Source organism: Thermothielavioides terrestris, chromosome 2 (assembly GCF_000226115.1).
Source record: "Thermothielavioides terrestris NRRL 8126 chromosome 2, complete sequence".
Classification (NCBI taxonomy): Eukaryota; Fungi; Ascomycota; class Sordariomycetes; order Sordariales; family Chaetomiaceae; genus Thermothielavioides; species Thermothielavioides terrestris.
This window is the reverse complement of record NC_016458.1, coordinates 8,340,463-8,357,982: the sequence shown is the minus strand read 5'-3', so window position 1 is coordinate 8,357,982 and position 17,520 is coordinate 8,340,463. Positions and strand designations below refer to the sequence as shown.

Sequence of the window (17,520 nt, the reverse complement as noted above, 5' to 3'; positions counted from 1 at the left end):
TATAGCCTCTATATATAACCTGTTCTTATATAGTAAGATAGTAGTAGCTCTAAGGTAGGTTATATCACCTACTATACGGACTTAACTAATATAGCGTAGATATAGCGATAGCCTGTAGCTAGCCTATAGCGTAAGCGCGCTATTACCCACCTTTAAGCGCGCTATACCCTAGAATATACACGAAGACCCCTTGCCGATACTGCTACAGTACTTCGAGTTGTGGTAGGGGGGTGGCGTTGACAGGGGCTGGAAATTAGTCTTGGCGGGACCTCTTTAACGACGACCCGTGGCTACGTAAAAACGTTGTAAAAACAAAGCCGACAATTGGCCAAAATTAGTCTTGGCGGGACCTCTTTAGCCATCAGCGTCCACATCTGGCACTAACTTAACCAAATGCGGGACTATTCAGATTGGCGAGTGAATGCTTTGCCCCACCAAACACGGTGGACGCGATCAATTTACTTTCTTCGCCCTAGCAACCGATTGAACTGCGCTGTCCCCATTCTCGCAACGAAACGTGGGCGGTTCATCGCACGTGCGTCGCATTATGCATCGCAAACATTGCTTAGATATCACCGCTCGTTCGACAGGAGTTGCGTAGCACTTGACTTGCGCTCGACCACATCGGCCCACTCCGATCATGGCGGACCTGGTTGAGCCGCCCAAGAAAAGGGCGCTGCCCTTCAAGCGCACCGTTCCGCGGAAGCAGCTGTCCGCTATAGCCGCAGAGAAGACGGATGATGACAGCGATCTCGACCTTTTTAGACATTCCCAGGAAGTCTTTCCCGAGATCCTCAGGGAAGTGCAGGAGGACCAGAAGGAACACGACCGCAAGCGCAGGAAGACGTCGCCGGACGGGGCTTCTTCTCAACGAAGGAGGTAGGTAGTATGCCATTGCTGCTCGAGAAGGTTGAAGCTGAATTAGAATACAGAGAGTTGTCGGCTGGCTCCCCACATGCTGCCGCATACCCACGGAAGGCATCCGCAGCAATGGAGGAGTCGGATGACGACCTAATAATGGATGTGAAGGGAAAGGGCAAAGAGATCATCGGGACGCGAACAAGGTCGGCACCCCGGACTCCTGTCTCAGCGAGTGCGACTCCAAGAACGCCAAGCTCCAAGAGAGGCACCCAGATTCCCGCTTCGGGACGCGCATCTCGGAAGTCCCACGGTTCACCAGGAGTTCCAATCACCGTGCTGGATGATGGCAGCGATTACGATGACGGTGCTCAAACCCTGGGGTCTTCTTCTTCCAAGCCGCGAAGGTCGAGTGAACGGCTGAATCCGCGCCGCCAGAATCCGCGGAGCAACGACGACAACGATGTCCCGGTGGAGATCCTCCCTGGCCCCAAAGAGACCGAGGTGGAGGAAGTCGCGCCGGCCGCCGAGCAGCCCGACGAATTCAGCGAGTGGGTGGCCAAGGCGCGCGAGATGCAGGCCCAGCAGAGCCAGCAGGCCGTGGTGAAGCTCTTCATGGTCTCGCAGCTGCCGGGCGCCGCGCCGCCCATCCTCGTCAAGCGCCGGCTGAACCAGGGCGTGCAGCTGCTGCTGGACGTGTGGGTCGCTAACGCGCGGGCCAAGGGCGTGGAGATCCCCGACGACGTCGCCAGCCGCCTGTTCCTCACCTGGAAGGGCAACAAGATCTACAGCCACAGCACGCTCGCCTCGCTGGGCGTGCAGGTGGACGCGCAGGGGAACCTGGAGGGCCACGACGGCGAGGGCTACCACCGCGACGGCCTGCTCCTCGAGGTCTGGACCGAGGAGGCCTACGCGGCCTATATGGAGGAGCGCGGCAGGAAACGCGGTCTGATCCTCGGTCCCGAGGACGACCTGCGCTTGGCCGCGGCGAGCGGGGAGGAGCCGTCGTCGCCGCCGCCGCCGGTGCAACAGCAGCCGCCGAGGAGGAAGGGCATCAAGATCGTCCTTAAGGCGAAGGAGCACGAGCCGCTCAAGCTGACCGGCAAGGACGATACGACGGTGGAGGCGCTGATCGAGGCATTCAGGGCACAAAGGAGCATTGGGCCGGAGTGGGATGTGGCCATATATTTTGACGGGGAGCGCTTGGATCAGGAATGCATGATCGCGGATATCGACGTCGACCCGGACGAGGCCAACCAGTTGGAGGTGCATATCAAGAAGGCCAATCGTTGAGTTCGGGCATGGGCATAGGCATGGGCACGGGCATGGATACGGATGACTTCAATGACCTGATGGGAGTTTGGAGCAATGATACCCGGGATTCCCGCAGCGGTGGAAGCAGGTCAAATATATCAATGATTTTTCAGCCGTTATGCTTTTTGCGAGCCAAATCCATCTGGTGAGTATGCAGTATCTGGATATGCTGCTGATGCTCGTTCACGACAAGATGCAGGAAGAACTCCAAGTACGCCTGAACGCCATAGCCGTCTCCCAATGCCCCCCTGCTGTTCTGTTTTCACACCTCAATCTATCTAAAAGCGCTCCTTCATCCTCGAGGCAATTATCCTCAGGTTGTTGTAAACCTTGCCGGGCTGGGCACCCAGCACGAGCGAGACGATGCTGCGAGACAGGTCAGCCAAGTCTGGGTCCAAGCAGACGCTCAGAGGGAGGAACCCACCTCTCACGGGCCATGCCGATGTTCTCGAAGGCACCCAGGATGTGAACCCTCGACCCGGCCAGCACGATACGGGTTTTCGTCGCTGGAGCCCATCCGTCAGACCCGAACCAAACTCACCCCTTGCAACACACAGATGATAACTCACCATTCTCGATCGCAAACTTAGTTTTCTAAAAGAAAGGGATAGAGAGTCAGCAATCTTCTTCCACCGACTCCCCCTCACTCTTTTTCTCACCCCCCAATCACCCAAGGCAGAAACACTCAAAAAGGAAAAGCAAAACATACCCCGTCCTTGCCGGCAATGCGCCCGATCGCGCGGCTGAGCGCGTCCTGACCGAGCGTCTGGCGCACGTCCTTGATGTCGAACGACTGGATGTACAGCGAGTCGAGGCGCAGCAGCGCGATGGCGTCGTCGATGTCGAAGCCCATGGCGAAGGCGGACACGAAGTCGGCGCCCATCTGCAGCGCCTCGTTGCTCGTCGTGAACCGGCTCGACCGCAGCTCCACCCGCTTCTCCTTGACGTTCATGCGCACCTGCAGCTTGCAGTGGTCGACCAGCGGCGGGTAGCTGGTGGTGGGGGAGGGAAGGGACGGAGGGGAAGGTTAGTTGGGGCTCGGCTTCAATTTAGGGGGAGGGGGGGGGGGGGTCCCGGGGTTGGAGGGCCGGGAGAGGAGGTGGAAGGGAGTTGCGTACATCTAGGACAGGTCAGTATAAGGACATGGCGGAGGGGGAGCTTGGGGAGGGTGGATGGAACATGCCTTGGGCCAGTTCGCTTTTAACGCCGACATGCGATTTGGCGGGATTGGGATCTTTCGTGTCTCGGCACGGCGAACGGGGTCCTAGACGGGGAGCAGGCTGTCAGCATCACAGCTTCGAGTCGTGGCGGAGGCTGGGTCAGCCACATACCACATCCCTCCCTGGCGCAAACCTCGGCCGCCCCTCTTCGTCAATGGCCATGTCTGTGTCTTCTTCGGCAGCAGCCGGGGGCGGCGCGGCAGCGCTGGGTCCGGCAGCGCTGCTCTGCTGCATGTCGACAAGGAGTTCATCTTCCTGTTCAGGCGCGGGGACGGGAGCCGCTTCGGGCGCTGGGGCCGGCTGCAGGAGGGCTGTTGGCGCAGGCATCGTCACAAATCTCGGATCAGGCAACGGCGGCGGGTAGTTATGCGCTCAGTCCTGTGATCAAGGGGCTGCCGCAGTCCGTCTATTTCGTTGGGTCGAGTGCGCTGCTCACCGTCTCTCGCTCGCTGGTCCTGTTATTTGGGTGGTGGGGTTCGAAAATCGCACAAAAACTTGTGGATCTCCCATTAAATGCATGCTTATCTATTGGCTAGCCGCATCGCCCAGCGATCATATCTCTGCGCGATAGGGAGCTGGGGGCCGCTCTTAGCGTCATCAAGTCTTTCATGCACGGCGCGTTCCCAAGTTTCGGTGCTGCGGCTAGTGCAGGAGCGACGACACAGCAGACAACCCGACCCCGTGGATGACGCCGCTTTCAAGACTAGCACCCCGAGTGCCCTCGGCCATGGCCTAGATTCTGCTCGCTGAGGTCTATGTGCTTCAGCATGTCTTTCAACAATGACTTCTAGCGCAACGACGACCCAGCTGGGCCGTCACCTCTGGGGCTCGATCCGCGACTCCGCCGCCGCGCTCTCCGCGAGGTTCACTGGCCGCCGCCCGCTGCCGAAGTGCCCGTCGGTAGGGAAATTTCTCCTCTTCAACACTCCGCACCGCCAGAACATGCGCCCCTTCCACTCGGCTCGGCGGTTTTTCCAGTCTCACCCCTCGCACATCTCACCCCGGAACGTCCGAAAGAGCTGCACGTCGGGCGGCCTACTGCTTCTTGGGCTGAGCTCTAGCACATCTTCGACGAGCACCGTCGTGACAACATGTACCGCAGCGGCGGACTCGGCACTGGTGGGAGGCGCGGGACAGAGAGCGAACTTGAGCCATTTGGCCAGGCAGATATGGATCAAGAGTCGGCAGGCCAGGGACGGCCGGGCGTGTGCTGGGAAAAGGGCCAGCAGCTCGAGCTCAAAAGGCGAGGAAGACAAGAGCAATGCGTCCACTACCGACGGGAAGCCAGACGCGCCGCAGCAAAGTCCCTCTACGACGCTATCTCCCCAAGCGTCTGAGAACGAGTCGCTTGCAGAGTCCATGTCGAAATATCTGCACCTTCCGAAGATGCCGCATCGGCCAACAAAGGAGGAGCTGCTAGCCGCCGCCAGCGGGTTTGGTCAGCGCCTAAAAGTGCGCTTCAAGTGGTTCTCGATCAGGAGCATGCGGCCTTGGAACGCTGACGAATGGGGGGCCTTTGTCTCCTGGTTCTTGTTCGGGCACATTGTGTGGATCTTGGTCGGGACGACTACCTTCTTCTCCCTTATCATCCTCTTCATCAACACCGTGTTTGCCCAAGGTATGTGCAAGCCGTCTTGCTGCTGACGAACGTGCCGCTGATCATGAGTAGAAACGCTCGCGAAGTGGATCGGCGACTACCTGACGCACTCGGCCGGCCTGACCGTCGTCTTCGAATCGGCAATCGTTCCGAAGTGGAAGGACGGCGTCATCACTTTCCGTAATGTCTTTGTGTCTCGACGACCTGGCCAAGTCCGGTCGTCCGTGAAGAAGGGGTCCTCCAACGCCGCGGCCGAGGCGGCCGCTGCCAGGAAGGCCGATCAAGATCTGGCCGTCGAGGAGGAAGACGACGGCAACTACACGCAATTCGACGTTACCATCGATACCGTCAACGTCACGCTGTCCTTCCTTAAGTGGTGGAACGGCAAGGGTCTCTTGAAAGACGTCGAGGTCAAGGGCGTCCGGGGCGTGGTGGACAGGACGTCAGTCCGCTGGGATGACGTCGACCGGGACCCGCTCTCCTACAGACATGAGCACAACCCCGGTGACTTCGAGCTGGACTACTTCAAACTTGAAGACCTGCTGGTCACAGTCCACCAGCCGGGCGGCTTCCGCCCCTTCTCCGTCTCCATCTTCTCTTGCGAGCTTCCCCAGTTGCGGAAACAGTGGCTGTTCTACGACTTTCTCAGCGCCTCGCACATGTCTGGGTCGTTTGACGGGTCCCTGTTCACCATCCACCCTCGACAGATACATGGGACCCCTTCCGCCGCGGAAAGGCGGCAGGCCGAATCTGACGAGGCATCCGCTTGGAAGAAGTTCTCGCGGCTACGAATTGACGGCCTGAAGATCGACCATCTGAATCGGGGCGTCGAGGGGCCGTTTGGCTGGATATACGAGGGAAACGTCGACATAGTGGCCGACATCATGTTCCCGGCCGATCCCGCCGAGGGCATCGGCAAGGTCGTAGCCGGGCTCTACGACAAAATGGAGGAAGCCGTCACGAGCAACCGGTACCTTAAAATTCTCGAACAGTCCAGCAGCCGGAACCGCCGGCCTGAAATCGACGTGATCGACAACTCCACGTCGGGCATATTCTACGACCGCAACCACAATCACGACGACAATAACAACAACCACGACGACGCCGCGGCGGCCCCTCCGGCCGAAAGCGGACCACCACCAATACCTCCCCCGGCCATGCCCACAACCACCCCGGCCAGCCTCGCCGCCGCAGCCGCCATCTCCCAACAACAGCACGACGGAACGCAGCAGGACGCCGCCGACGCCGAAGCACCGTCCTACCTCGTCATGGACATGCGCATCCACCTCAACGACGTGCGCGCCGCGGTGCCGCTCTTCAACAACCCGCACATCAGCTACGTCAACCAGGCGCTCGTGCGGCCGATCGTGGCCTACATCAACGCCAAGCGCACCTACATCCCCATCAACTGCCGCATCGTCAAGCGCGTCGCCGACTTCGACGGCGCCTGGTCCGTCTGGGACTGCGGCCTCATGGACGACACCGGGGCCGAGGTCTACGCCGCCTTCGCGCGCGACGTCGAGGACCAGCAGAACCGGGTCCGCCGCTTCAAGCGCGTCGGCCTGTGGACCGTCAGCCTCGTCGTGCATGCCTTGCTGGCTGGCGTGGCGGGGGATTTGATGTAGATGTTCTCTTTTTTTGGCGTCCTTTGGTTTTTGATTCTGGTCCCGTTGTGGTGGATGCGTTTCTCTCATCTCTCTGCTCTGCGCGTGATGAGTTTCGTGGATATGTATGTATATGGATGTACGGATGAACGGGGCGGTATGTATGATTTGTTGGCCACGCGAAAAGAACGAGCCGAGAGAGAGGCTTGACTTGGTATTTTGAAAGAGGAAGGGCGGGAGAACAACCATGTTCCATCCACTGGTCGGCTGCATGGGAGGAGCAAAACGGCGTCGATGGACTGGATGGGCTATACATACACAACAACTGTGATGGTTTGCGGGGCGAACAGCCAAGATCTGATACCCCCTTAGTTATTCTTGTATCAGATATACCACGATTGGAAGAGCAAATGGGGGGATCGGGGGTCGAAAAAAAGGGGGTGTAAACACGAGCGAATATCCCAAGATTCCCGCACAGACAGGCTCATAGGCTCAGGATATGTACATACATCTTGTATCACGTGTGCTCTGGTGCTCGGTGAATGGAAAAATGGCCCGCTAGCGAAGCAGTTCTCTATACGCTGTCTTGCGGTATGGCCCACTCCGAACATTATCTAGCCTCTTAAATCAACACCGGCGCAGCACACCCGACGGACTGCTTCCTCACTGACTTCCCTCTCAAAGCCTCTGTACCCTGCTGCTCCCTCTGAGTCTTGACGCGGAGGGGTTGGAGGCCACGCCAAGGGCTCCTGTTTTCCAGGGATGCCAGTAAGGGCTGCCCCCGAGTGTCTTTTCCCAAACCCTGACCAGCAGTGATGAGGACACTGCCGGGACGGTCCTGTTACCTGGCCTTCCTTTTCCCTTTCTTTTTTCCCCTTGGAGAAAGCAGGCGGGACGTTGGCGCAGCGAACTAACGGGTAGCCATTGGCAGCTTTCACATGAAGTCGTCACTAGTTGAGAGTTGATGTTAGCCCTCGACTTGATGACCTTTACGGGTTGCGAGCCAGATCACCTACTCTCCGAAGGCGTCGTCGTCATCCTCGTACGTGTTTAGGTCCGTCACGCCCCCGCGGGTGACCCCGGCAAGTGAAGCCTTGGTCTTGGCAGCCTTTGTTTTCTTGCCGCCCTTTTCGGCCGCCTTCTCCTCCTTCATCTTCTCGTTGCTGAGCGTCGTCAGCGTGCTGGCGACCTTCTTGATCTGGTCGCTCGGGAGATCCTTCGCCAGCTGCTTGGCGAACTCCTGGAGGAAGAGGGTGTAGTGCGGCTTCTTGGAGCTGCTGGTGATGAGCGGGACTAGTACGTTGCGCAGCTGCTCGAACTGCAGCTTGGTCGCGGGCTTGAACAGCGGCAGGGAGGACAGGTCGATGGTCTTGGTGGGGTCGCTCGCATCGATCGGCACAGCGGACCCGGCAGTCGTGGCCTTGCGCCCGCTGCCGATATTGATGTCTGCGAACAGGTCCTCGGCGTGGCGGAGATCAGACTCCTTCTCGGTGCGACGAAGGCGTTCGCGCCGCTGGGCCTCAGTCTCCTCTTCACTCTCCTCAGCCTCGGCTTCGGCCTTAGCCTTCGCACGCTCGGCCTGGCGCTCGGCGATCCGCTGTGATCTACTCTTCTTGTTGGCGGCGGCTTCAGCCTCCGCCTTCGCCTTCGCTTCGGCAGCCTTCTTTGCCTTTTCCCGCTCGACCTCGGAGTCCTCGGCGGCGTCCCACGACTCTAGCACCTATTTGTTGTGGCATGTTAGCCGGGCAGGGGACAGACGTGGGTAGTCACGAAAATCGCATGACGGAACACGTACATCGCTGCCCTCGGCTTCCTCGTCGTCGAATCTGCGGCGCGCGGGTGCAACGACGGGAGAGTCCGGGGCGGAGCTGGAGGACTCCTCTTCTTCCTCTGCAAAGCATGGCCCGTCAGCTCACCGCGCATCATGTCGAGCATAGCCGCCCCATAGAATGGAAATGAAAGGCCATAATCGGCAACGCAACTGAGGGCGCCCCGCCGAAGCGACGGTTTTTGCGACAACCAGACCTGGCACGAGATGGCCTTCCACAGATCGCGGGGTAATGGAAATTTGCGACTTACCCCACCGTTTCGCTGGTCCAGGCATGGTGATAACTGTTCGTTGCGGCGTGCAGGACGAGAATTCCGCAGATTCAGAAAACGGTGTGCAAAAAACTGACGTGCCTTGAAGTGGTTTGAGGGAGTTTGCGACGCAAAAGTTATCGTCGATTGGGCTTGGGGTTGGGCAGCTGCCGAAAAGCCTTTTTTCGAGTGTATCCAGTGTATCCGTACTCCGAACAGCACCGATACAGCGGCTACTTCCAGTTTCTCGATATCCACACTGGCCTGTGGCGGGGTATCAGGACTCTGTGCGGATGTAGACCCCGTAAAATGCAAACCCCGGATACATCTCTTTTCTTCTCCAGCATTTTTGCTGAAACCAGATTTCCAAGTTTCATGTTGAAGGGAAATGGGCACTTGGTTGGCTTCGAAACAACCTGGAAGGCTCCGCCATAAAGGGCAGATTCGTGCTGGGCTTGCTCGAGAGACCTGCACCTACTCCGTACCAGAGTACATTGTCCTGCCACTGAGAGAAACGTCGTCTTGGTTGACTGGCCGAGCTTTGGCCGAGCTTGGCTTCGTCGCATGAGGCTCTCATTGCGATGGCACAGAACTCCGCGGGTTACGGGCAACTCTCGGCAAGGATTACGGATTACGCAGGATTGCCCACCTCCGAGCGCCGTGGTTCCTCAGCCGTGCCCTCTGTAGTACAATACCTTACCTGTGCTGTGTATTATTCCCTTGGCCTCTTCCCACTGCAACCTCATTCTCAGTCCAGCTTATCGATAACTGATGCACAAAGTTAGCAGGGTTGATCCTCGCTGCGGTGGATGGAGGAAGTCAAATGGTTGTCTGTGTCGCTGAGGATTCGTTGCGGAGTGTCCCTTGTTCCCGAGTCTGCCTTGTGCGCAGTCGATCGCGCCATTGCTTACAACGATTGGCTTGTGTGATGGGACGAGGCAGAATCCAAGATAGCCGGAAGCGGAAAGCAGCAGTGAGGGATCGGATTGCCAAGCAGTGGCAGGCATCTGCCTGGCAGCTCAACAAGGCACCAATCGAGCTTCGGGCGCTGCTGATCGCCGGCTCCCGTCCTGGTCGTTCCTGCACCTTGTCCGGTCCCTGGGACGGCACGCCGGAGAGGCAGCCAATCCGCGGGCTTCTTACACTCTCTTTTGCAGTGCGTCCGGCCTTTTGCAGCGCCCTCCAGCGTCGGCCGCCCCAAAACCGCTTCCGACCTCAAGTCCTACCAAGTCCTAAGCACGCACGCTGCGGCGCGGCCACCTCAGGTTTGGAAAGAACACAGTAGGACCTTCGGTGACGCTTCCGCAACTCTTTCGAGGCCTCGCTGGCACCACGCAACCACATTGGCAGAGCCGCAAGTGTAACAAAATGGGTGGCGGATAATTACTCTGATCTCTGCCGTCGGTTGGACTCGTGCGCATTCCTCGTTACCTATTCGCTTCTCGAGACTCGCCCCTCATTTCTCAGCCTACTGTGGTAACCTCTCGGCACTTGAGTTGCTGCACACGCTTGGGTCTCGTCTGCTTGATTGCTGGCCCATCATCCGATGGACAGCAAGAAACATTTTGCCTCCCTCTTGGAGGACCACTCGCCTGGTCCCAGCGCCGCGGCGCCGAGGCCACTCTCGCCGTTCCGGACCGGCCCCCGGCCGGACAATCGGAGTGGAGATGGCGGGAGCACTTACGCGACCCCGTCCCGCCCGGGCCTTGACGTGGACCTCGACCTAAACCTCAACCGGGACCAGTCTGTCTTGTCCTGTGTGTAAGTAATTCGCCTGAGTTGTGTCTAATCTTCTCCCGCGGGCGCATCTGGGCCCTAATTAAATTACCTGTGCATACAGGACCAAAGAGACGTCACAAGAGGACTGTGCCAGGCACCGCTTCATCGTCTGGGCCGCCGTGAAGCGCAACTCATCGCCGCGCATGACCCCTCAGGAACGGCTGGAGTGTCCGTTGCTGAGATGTACGCAGCGGTTCCCCGACCACGAAGCGATGCTCAAGCATCTGGCCGGGTGCCGCTATCTCGCCTTTGGGGAGTACTGGTGCTACGACCACATGAGGGTGGAGCGCTTCGACGACCTGAAATGCAGGCGGTGCCTGGGTCATCCCTCCAAGAGGAGGAAGATACTGCACATGGCCAAGAGCTTCTTCCGCTCGCTCGGTCACAAGTCCAAGAAGATGCAGGGCATGAGCTCGGACGATGGCGATATCATGCTCCCGCCGCCGCCGAGCTATGATTCCCTCAACATCCCGAGCGTCAACGGCAGAGCAAGCGAGCTGCCGTCCACCGAGATCCTCGAAATCGACTCGATGGAGCTTCCTCTTATCCAGGCCCCACCCATGCCGGCGCCCAGCGACGTTATCGACCCTCAGGCGTTGATCATGACCGTGGCGCCCCCGCTGCCCGAGCTCGACTCGACGATGCTCTCGAGCGACGCCTTCATGCAGTGGCAACCGGTGTCGGCTATTGAGTCGCCCTCCTTCCCTATCATGACGCAGGACGATGGCTCCGTGAAAGTGCCAGCCACTAAACCGACGCTTCAATTGACCACGGCCGGGTTGCAGGGCCGTCGCCAAAGCCCTCGACCAGTTGCCAGACCCGCTTCCGTCGTCCCGCGCAGCAAAGGGCTCTCGCCAAGCTCATCGGTGAGGTCCACGGCCAGCACCGATACCAATGCCAGCACGACGAGCAACGGCAGTTCCTTGATCTCTCCGGCTTCAAACTGGAGCGGCGCTTGGTCGATGGGCTCCGGGCTGAACACAGGCATGACGTCCCCGGTCGACGGCATCGTGGCCGACGATATGTTTGCGGAAGCCTCAAATAGCTACAGCCACGACGCGTGTCCCAACTTCCTGCATGACCTCGTCTCGGAGCTCCCCGCAGACCTTCCCATGCTCGACAACGCCTCCGACATGCCTTCGGATGCCCTTCTTGGGTTCAACCCCTCGTCGACGGCTAATGTGTCGTACAATCCAGACATTGTCTTGACTGACGACGTGGCCGACGAAGTCGAGCGTGATGAGCCCGAGATCGCGGAAACGAACGCATGCTGCTCCGAGACCAAGTCGCTGGTCTGCTCAGCGTGGGATGCTCTGCAGGAGCACGTCGTGTCGTCCATGGTCAAGATACAAGATCAGCAGGGAAACCGCCTCGCCAGCCAGCTCGAGGCAATGTCGATCAAGACAGTAGCAACAACTGGCTTGCGAGTCCTGCGTGCGCTCATCAATGGCCACCAGCCGTCGTCCGCCAGCGATGCCCTTTGCTTGATCCATCTCGTCTACGCTTTCTCTCTAGTGCTGCATGAGCAAGGAATCCCGGAGCGTTTCGACGGTCTCTTTCTCCAGTCCTTAACGTACATGAACGAGTTGCCACCAAGCGATCGGGATCTTTACCGGCAGCTCGTCATGAGCATCTGGCAACCTCCCGGCATCAACCAGGCTAGGATCGATCATCATCTCGCGTCAGTGTCCGGCAGGCCATTTGGTTTATCCCCTGACCCTAAGGGCAAGTCTCCTCAGGTTCTGGATTGGGGGTTCGGGCAGAGCAGCGATTCGGTACTAGCGGCGGCACGAGACTTCCTTGACGGTGAGTTTTCTCGGAAAGATCACGCCTGCCCCTCTACTACTAGCCCTGCTGACTGCTTGATACAGAACTCGAGATGAGTCTCCTTCTAAGCCATGATTCCTTGCCGCTTGAGGTGCAGGTGTCCGACTTGCATATCACGCACTTGAAGGACACGAAACCCGCGGGATTGGCGAACGGGGCTTTGGTTGCAACGACGAAATACGTGTTAGAGATGCTTGCTCAGGGATTCAGCCACCCTCGCCTCAACGACAGGTTGGAAGAGATCTATCGGCGACTCGGCAGCGGCTCCATCTGCAGTGTTAGGCGGATAGAGATCGAGATCCTCCATGCGGGAAAGGTATTGTGTTCGTCAACCCCTGCTTGTTCGACTGGACTAACCAGTGAAGCAGATATGCCTGCCGGCCGCGAAGTTCTATGGCAATTTCGTCCCCCGAACCAGAAGATTGTGCGACCAAATCTACGGGCAACATGACACGGGCCCGTCACGGCGGGATATCTACCACGGACTCGGTATCACGCTGATTGAAAACCTGATCGCCGAGTTCGATAGTCCGGGCGTCGAAGCAGCAGTCGCCTCGCCTGACGACATCGATGCCTTCTTTAACGACCTGAGCTCGGAGGTTGACAACATGGGCATGACAGTCCCAGCCGCGCAGCCGAGCAATCCGCGGATGAGTGATTCCGGTGACGGCCAAATCCAGCTTCCAACACCGGGGGCCACCTCGAGCGGAAGTCCGTCCAGTACGCAGAGCGCGAGCCCAGCAGCGGAGCAACCACAGCAACCGGCAGCTGGCGAGACATCAGAGCAGCGGCGGCAGCAGCAGCAGCAGAAGCAGCAGCAATCCGGGCAGAAAGTGGAGGCCAGCTCGTGCTGTGAAATCTGCGGGTACCGGCCCAAGGGCGACCCGCAGTGGTTTAAAGGCAGTATGGCCAAGCACAAAAAGCTACAGCACAGCACGGAGCCGCCCAAGATCTACAAGTGCCCATACCCGGGCTGCACGAGCCAGTACAGGAACCGGCCGGACAACCTAAGGCAGCACCAGATCGAGAAGAACCATTGGGTGAAGGGCGACGAGGGCACGACCCGGCGACCGAGCAAGAGGAAGAAGGTAGCGGAGGACGGTGATTGATTGATGGGGCGGGAGTTGGTTTTGCACAGCGACCAAGGATTTGGCGCTGGGGGAGCGTGATTTATGGGGCATTTGAGAGGATCTTTTTGAGATTTTGTCTGATTCATGATACCACTCTGCACGGCGGGAAGGTGTTTTGGAGTTCGGCGGGATTGGGCTTGATAGATACAGGACGGGTCTGCGGTTGAATGGACCCGGTTACCAGCCGCGAGTCCACGGCAGCAACAGCGCTAGGCTTACAGGCTGGCAAACGGGACGCCTCCGGCCAGCTTCCGCTGAATAAGAAGTATTCAGCGTTAAATTATTGAGCGCCAGAATGGGTGGCAGGTTGAGAAAAACAATAACAACGGCCGGCCGTTTGCCTGAACGTCACACCCAACTCTCCACGTCCTGCAATTATTCTCAGGGGCGCTGCGGTTACCAACGGCACCTCGCACCTTGCGCGGCGACCCACATTCAAGCCCAAACCATCACCTCGACCACAGCTCAACTCATCGCACTCCATCCCATGCCCTCTCAATAAGTCCAAGCACCGAGTCCCGTAATCCAGGAACAACCAAACGTTTACATCCCGCCCGTCCCCCGTCAGGGGAAAATAAATAAAGAAGGGAAAAAAAGAAAAGAAAAGAAAAGAAGAGAAAAAAATGGCCACCCCCCCGCCCCGCCTCCCGCTCATCACCGTCCTCGGCTCCCTCAACATGGACCTCGTCGCCTACGTCCCGCACCACCCCGTGCCGGGCGAGACCCTCACCGCCGACCGCTTCGCCACGTCGCCCGGAGGCAAGGGCGCCAACCAGGCCGTCGCGTGCGCCAAGCTCTCGCGCGCGCGGCCGGCTTCTTTTGCTTCTTCTTCTTCTCAAACCCAGCAGCAGCTTGGTGCTGGTTCTGGCTCTGGTGCTGGCCCCGCTGGTGCCGGGGGGGCCGACTCGGCAGCGGCGACGACGGCGACGGCGACGGCGACGGCGCGCGTCAGCATGGTCGGGCGCGTGGGGGCGGACGCGCACGGCGCGGCGCTGCGCGCGGGCCTGGCGGCGTTCGGCGTCGACGTGCGGCGCGTCGCGGTGGTGGCCGCGCCCGGCGTCGACACGGGCGTCGCGCTGATCGTCGTCGACGTCCCCACCGGCGAGAACAGGATCGTGCTCTCCCCCGGCGCGAACTACGCTTTCCTCCCTGGGGAGGTGCGCACGCTTCGGGCTCCGGCTGCTAGTGTTGGTGGTGGTGGTGGTGAGGGGGAGGGGGAGGGGAAAACGGTGGAGGAAGGGGAGCTGCCGGATTTGCTGATCATGCAGCTGGAGATTCCGCTGGAGACGGTGCTGGCGGCGCTGGAGGCGGCCAGGCGCGAGGGCGTGGATGTGCTGTTGAATCCGGCGCCGGCGAGGAGGTTGCCGGAGGAGGCATACCGCGGGCTGGCGCATCTGGTAATGAATGAGACGGAGGCGGCCATCTTGGGGCAGGTGCAGGAGAGCGCGCTGGATGAGGAGGCAGGGCTGGAGGCGGTCGCGCAGGGATTCGTGCGGAAAGGGGTGCAGAACGTGATCATCACGCTGGGAGGCAGGGGGGTCTACTATATGAGCAGGGATGGGAGGAAAGGGCTGGTGCCAGCGGAGAAGGCGAAGGTGGTAGACACGACTGCCGCTGGGGACACGTTTGTTGGGCGGTATGCCCTCGACGCCGTGGGGAAGAAAGGGTCCGAGTTCGACATTGAGGCGGCGGTAAGGACGGCAAACAAGGCAGCTGCAAAAACGGTCGAGAGAGCGGGCGCGCAAGACTCGATTCCGTGGAGGGACGAGCTGGAGTAACGGTTGGATCGAGGCTGGTGGTACAAGCTTGCAATGCAAGACAAAAGCAAACTACGTTTGACTACGTGGCTGGAGCACTCGGTTTACCGCCATCGGCATTGCTCGTCCTCAAATCCTTATACCTCCCAACCTTCAGAGCCACCGGCAATCTTAGGGGTTGGCATACTGCTGGCCCCTGCTCCATCCGTCCACCTGCGTCGGCTTGACGCGCTTCAGGTCGAGCCCGTTGAAGGCGCGCAGGTTCATCGGCCGGAGGTCGAGCCGGGTGGCCCGGAACTCGCGAACCACCTCCGGCAGGGCGGCAATCTCCTCGTCTGTGAGGTCGGGGTTCGGCTCGGCTCCGATGTGCACGCCGCACGTTTTGCAAAACACTTTGCGGAACACACGGGTCCCAAACACGTACGTGGACAGGTTTTCGCGGCCCTGGATGGCGACCTGGCTCTCGGACGGGTAGATCCAGAGGTATCCAGCCTAGCAGTGTCAGCGACACGGAACAGAGACGCAAGGGACAGGGGCCGCGTACCCGCTGGCAAATGCTGCAGTTGCACTCGAGGATCCTCTCCTTGTATGTGTTGTCCTCCGGGGAGCCTTTGATCCTTACTGCGGTAGTGACGGCTCCACAATGGCAGCTGCCGTGGTACGTGTTGGCGTCCTCGAAGCCGGCTGGGTTGAGCTCCGGGCCCGAATAAGCGGGCGCGACGTACTGGGGGTCGTATGCAGCGCCGTCGAATCTGACGCGCGTTGTTAACTGTCAGTAAGTTGACGAGGCACGTCGTTGCAAGGCGCGTACGTCTTGATCTCCAGGTCCCAGACATTGAGCCCCTGGATGGTCCTGGCCTAGAACGGGAAACGTGTCAATGCACCACACCACGTTAACTGGCTGAACCGCCATACTCACGTTGACCCCGAACTTGGCTGGGAACATATCACTCGCGGCGAGCACAGTGATTCCGCAGTTGCCACAGAACTTCGGAGGTAAAGGATCCCGTCAGATAACCCCTCTATAACCACCCGCCAGCTACTACGGGCGCGAGTGACAGCTCACTTGGTGGTCCATATTCCTGCCAGCGAACGCATAGTGGACGAGCTTGCCGTCGTCCTTGATGATGGTCGGAGCGCTCTTGGGCACCAGCCACAAGTAGCCGCGCTTGGTGCAGATGCTGCAGTTGCAGTCACTCAGCGACTTAATCTCGGGGGCCTCGACCTCGAAGACGAAGGCGCCGCAGTGGCAGTTGCCACGGTACTTCTTCGTGGGCTGCTCGGGCTCGGACATAGTGGCCGGTGATACTTAGATGCTGCGAGTTCGGATGACAGACAAATGGCAATAAGCAACACTTGTTGAAGCTGAGGGAAACTGGTTTCACCACTCGATTCTGGGGTCCTGTGGCAAAAGGACGGCAGCCTCTAAATACCTCCGTGATGGGAACTTTCAACGGCTTGGAGTTGCGTCTGAAACCAACTGCGTTGGGAATTGGCGACGACGGTCCAGACCGCCAAAGCTGGGACACGAGCTGTCAATGCACGGAACCATATTGCAGGAGGCGTCGGATAGTCCCAATCTCCGCGGTAAGCAGCTGCAACCGACGGAGGGAATCGGTGTCCGAGATCCTCCAATCTGGGGACCAATGTCCTCTTCCCTCCGGTTTCTTGTTAAGGACACGTTGCACGCGTCGCAGGTCGACCCCTCATTCGTGCCACCAGCGCGCTGTCAGGTGACTTGGGTGGAGCTTGATTGGGTTCCCAACCGCTAAGAGAAATTTCGGGAGATACGCCGGAGATTCGCCGCTTTGTCCGTGTCTCGGACATGAGCCCCAGCACAGCCAGGGTTGAGCGGCTGAGCCGACGCCCTCGAAGCCTCAGCTTGAATGAAGGATACGTGGTTCTTTGAGGATCGATACGTCATACGGAAGCTGGGATTTCAACAGTTTACGGACCACTCAACGTCACTGACAAACAAACTCGGATCGCAAGGGTTATCAACCACTCAGAGGGAAGTTGATCAACCGAGGTAACATTGTGTACCGGAGTGCAGAGAGACACGCCGCTAGCAATGCTCTACACCAAGGCCACACTGAATTGCGAGGACATGTACGGAAGTCCAGACTCAGCACTGAAGCGGTCGTCGTTAAAGAGGTCCCGCCAAGACTAATTTCGGAGACTGCCGCTTACAAGTATTTACAATCGCCATGGGGTAAGCGGGGCCGCGACGACTTTGAGCAACATCAACAACGAAGAATCGTAAAGACTCGTAGCAACAACTTCGCAAAACCTCAACCAAATCGAAAAAAAAGAAAACGAAGTTAACCCGTATTATAGCCTTAATCCGTATTCTAA

At 59.0% G+C, this 17,520-nt stretch overlaps 7 protein-coding genes across 7 annotated transcripts; 4 read left to right on the top strand and 3 right to left on the bottom strand.

Moving 5' to 3' along the window:
- The first annotated feature begins 450 nt into the window (after positions 1-450).
- On the top strand, positions 451-2,301 carry THITE_2115919 (uncharacterized protein). The gene is made up of 2 exons (XM_003653397.1): positions 451-879; positions 933-2,301. Exons 1-2 carry the CDS (start codon positions 641-643, stop codon positions 2,149-2,151), a joined length of 1,458 nt encoding a protein of 485 aa, XP_003653445.1. The 5' UTR covers positions 451-640; the 3' UTR covers positions 2,152-2,301.
- On the bottom strand, positions 2,252-3,842 carry THITE_2150620 (uncharacterized protein). The gene is made up of 6 exons (XM_003653396.1): positions 3,504-3,842; positions 3,354-3,436; positions 2,882-3,164; positions 2,742-2,766; positions 2,597-2,678; positions 2,252-2,538 (listed from the first exon to the last, which is right to left on the bottom strand). The coding sequence occupies exons 1-6, from the start codon at positions 3,717-3,719 to the stop codon at positions 2,451-2,453; spliced, it is 777 nt and encodes a 258-aa protein (XP_003653444.1). The 5' UTR covers positions 3,720-3,842; the 3' UTR covers positions 2,252-2,450.
- Positions 3,843-4,016: 174 nt separating this feature from the next.
- THITE_2154828 (uncharacterized protein) lies at positions 4,017-7,056 on the top strand. The gene is made up of 2 exons (XM_003653395.1): positions 4,017-5,010; positions 5,062-7,056. Exons 1-2 carry the CDS (start codon positions 4,173-4,175, stop codon positions 6,612-6,614), a joined length of 2,391 nt encoding a protein of 796 aa, XP_003653443.1. The 5' UTR covers positions 4,017-4,172; the 3' UTR covers positions 6,615-7,056.
- On the bottom strand, positions 7,021-8,804 carry THITE_2170481 (uncharacterized protein). Its single transcript, XM_003653394.1, has 4 exons — positions 8,673-8,804; positions 8,389-8,483; positions 7,610-8,313; positions 7,021-7,543 (listed from the first exon to the last, which is right to left on the bottom strand). The coding sequence occupies exons 1-4, from the start codon at positions 8,695-8,697 to the stop codon at positions 7,528-7,530; spliced, it is 840 nt and encodes a 279-aa protein (XP_003653442.1). The 5' UTR covers positions 8,698-8,804; the 3' UTR covers positions 7,021-7,527.
- A 1,468-nt stretch (positions 8,805-10,272) lies between these two features.
- THITE_2115907 (uncharacterized protein) lies at positions 10,273-12,793 on the top strand. The gene is made up of 3 exons (XM_003653393.1): positions 10,273-10,433; positions 10,521-12,257; positions 12,323-12,793. The coding sequence occupies exons 2-3, from the start codon at positions 10,595-10,597 to the stop codon at positions 12,727-12,729; spliced, it is 2,070 nt and encodes a 689-aa protein (XP_003653441.1). The 5' UTR covers positions 10,273-10,433; positions 10,521-10,594; the 3' UTR covers positions 12,730-12,793.
- Positions 12,794-14,031: 1,238 nt separating this feature from the next.
- Positions 14,032-14,615, top strand: THITE_2129056 (uncharacterized protein; the record flags this gene model as incomplete). Its single annotated transcript, XM_003653392.1, has 2 exons — positions 14,032-14,565; positions 14,595-14,615. 2 exons carry the CDS (start codon positions 14,032-14,034, stop codon positions 14,613-14,615), a joined length of 555 nt encoding a protein of 184 aa, XP_003653440.1.
- Positions 14,616-15,010: 395 nt separating this feature from the next.
- Positions 15,011-16,585, bottom strand: THITE_2115904 (uncharacterized protein). The gene is made up of 5 exons (XM_003653391.1): positions 16,232-16,585; positions 16,085-16,153; positions 15,977-16,023; positions 15,710-15,917; positions 15,011-15,657 (listed from the first exon to the last, which is right to left on the bottom strand). Exons 1-5 carry the CDS (start codon positions 16,457-16,459, stop codon positions 15,337-15,339), a joined length of 873 nt encoding a protein of 290 aa, XP_003653439.1. The 5' UTR covers positions 16,460-16,585; the 3' UTR covers positions 15,011-15,336.
- Positions 16,586-17,520: the final 935 nt, after the last annotated feature.

Excerpts from the sequence above, each read along its gene's own strand:
- THITE_2115907 (XM_003653393.1), top strand. The coding sequence starts at position 10,595 with ATGACCCCTCAGGAACGGCTGGAGTGTCCGTTGCTGAGATGTACGCAG. Across the intron at positions 12,258-12,322 it reads GGCACGAGACTTCCTTGACG|AACTCGAGATGAGTCTCCTT; the intron begins GTGAGTTTTCTC and ends TGCTTGATACAG.
- THITE_2115919 (XM_003653397.1), top strand. The coding sequence starts at position 641 with ATGGCGGACCTGGTTGAGCCGCCCAAGAAAAGGGCGCTGCCCTTCAAG. Across the intron at positions 880-932 it reads GCTTCTTCTCAACGAAGGAG|AGAGTTGTCGGCTGGCTCCC; the intron begins GTAGGTAGTATG and ends ATTAGAATACAG.
- THITE_2154828 (XM_003653395.1), top strand. The coding sequence starts at position 4,173 with ATGACTTCTAGCGCAACGACGACCCAGCTGGGCCGTCACCTCTGGGGC. Across the intron at positions 5,011-5,061 it reads CAACACCGTGTTTGCCCAAG|AAACGCTCGCGAAGTGGATC; the intron begins GTATGTGCAAGC and ends GATCATGAGTAG.
- THITE_2170481 (XM_003653394.1), bottom strand. The coding sequence starts at position 8,697 with ATGCCTGGACCAGCGAAACGGTGGG. Across the intron at positions 8,484-8,672 it reads TGGACCAGCGAAACGGTGGG|AGGAAGAAGAGGAGTCCTCC; the intron begins GTAAGTCGCAAA and ends CATGCTTTGCAG. Across the intron at positions 8,314-8,388 it reads AGGAAGCCGAGGGCAGCGAT|GTGCTAGAGTCGTGGGACGC; the intron begins GTACGTGTTCCG and ends CACAACAAATAG.
- THITE_2115904 (XM_003653391.1), bottom strand. The coding sequence starts at position 16,459 with ATGTCCGAGCCCGAGCAGCCCACGAAGAAGTACCGTGGCAACTGCCAC. Across the intron at positions 16,154-16,231 it reads GCAGGAATATGGACCACCAA|TTCTGTGGCAACTGCGGAAT; the intron begins GTGAGCTGTCAC and ends TTACCTCCGAAG. Across the intron at positions 15,658-15,709 it reads ACTGCAGCATTTGCCAGCGG|GCTGGATACCTCTGGATCTA; the intron begins GTACGCGGCCCC and ends TGACACTGCTAG.
- THITE_2150620 (XM_003653396.1), bottom strand. The coding sequence starts at position 3,719 with ATGCCTGCGCCAACAGCCCTCCTGCAGCCGGCCCCAGCGCCCGAAGCG. Across the intron at positions 3,165-3,353 it reads AAAGCGAACTGGCCCAAGGC|CTACCCGCCGCTGGTCGACC; the intron begins ATGTTCCATCCA and ends CCCCACCACCAG. Across the intron at positions 2,539-2,596 it reads ATCGGCATGGCCCGTGAGAG|CATCGTCTCGCTCGTGCTGG; the intron begins GTGGGTTCCTCC and ends CCTGTCTCGCAG.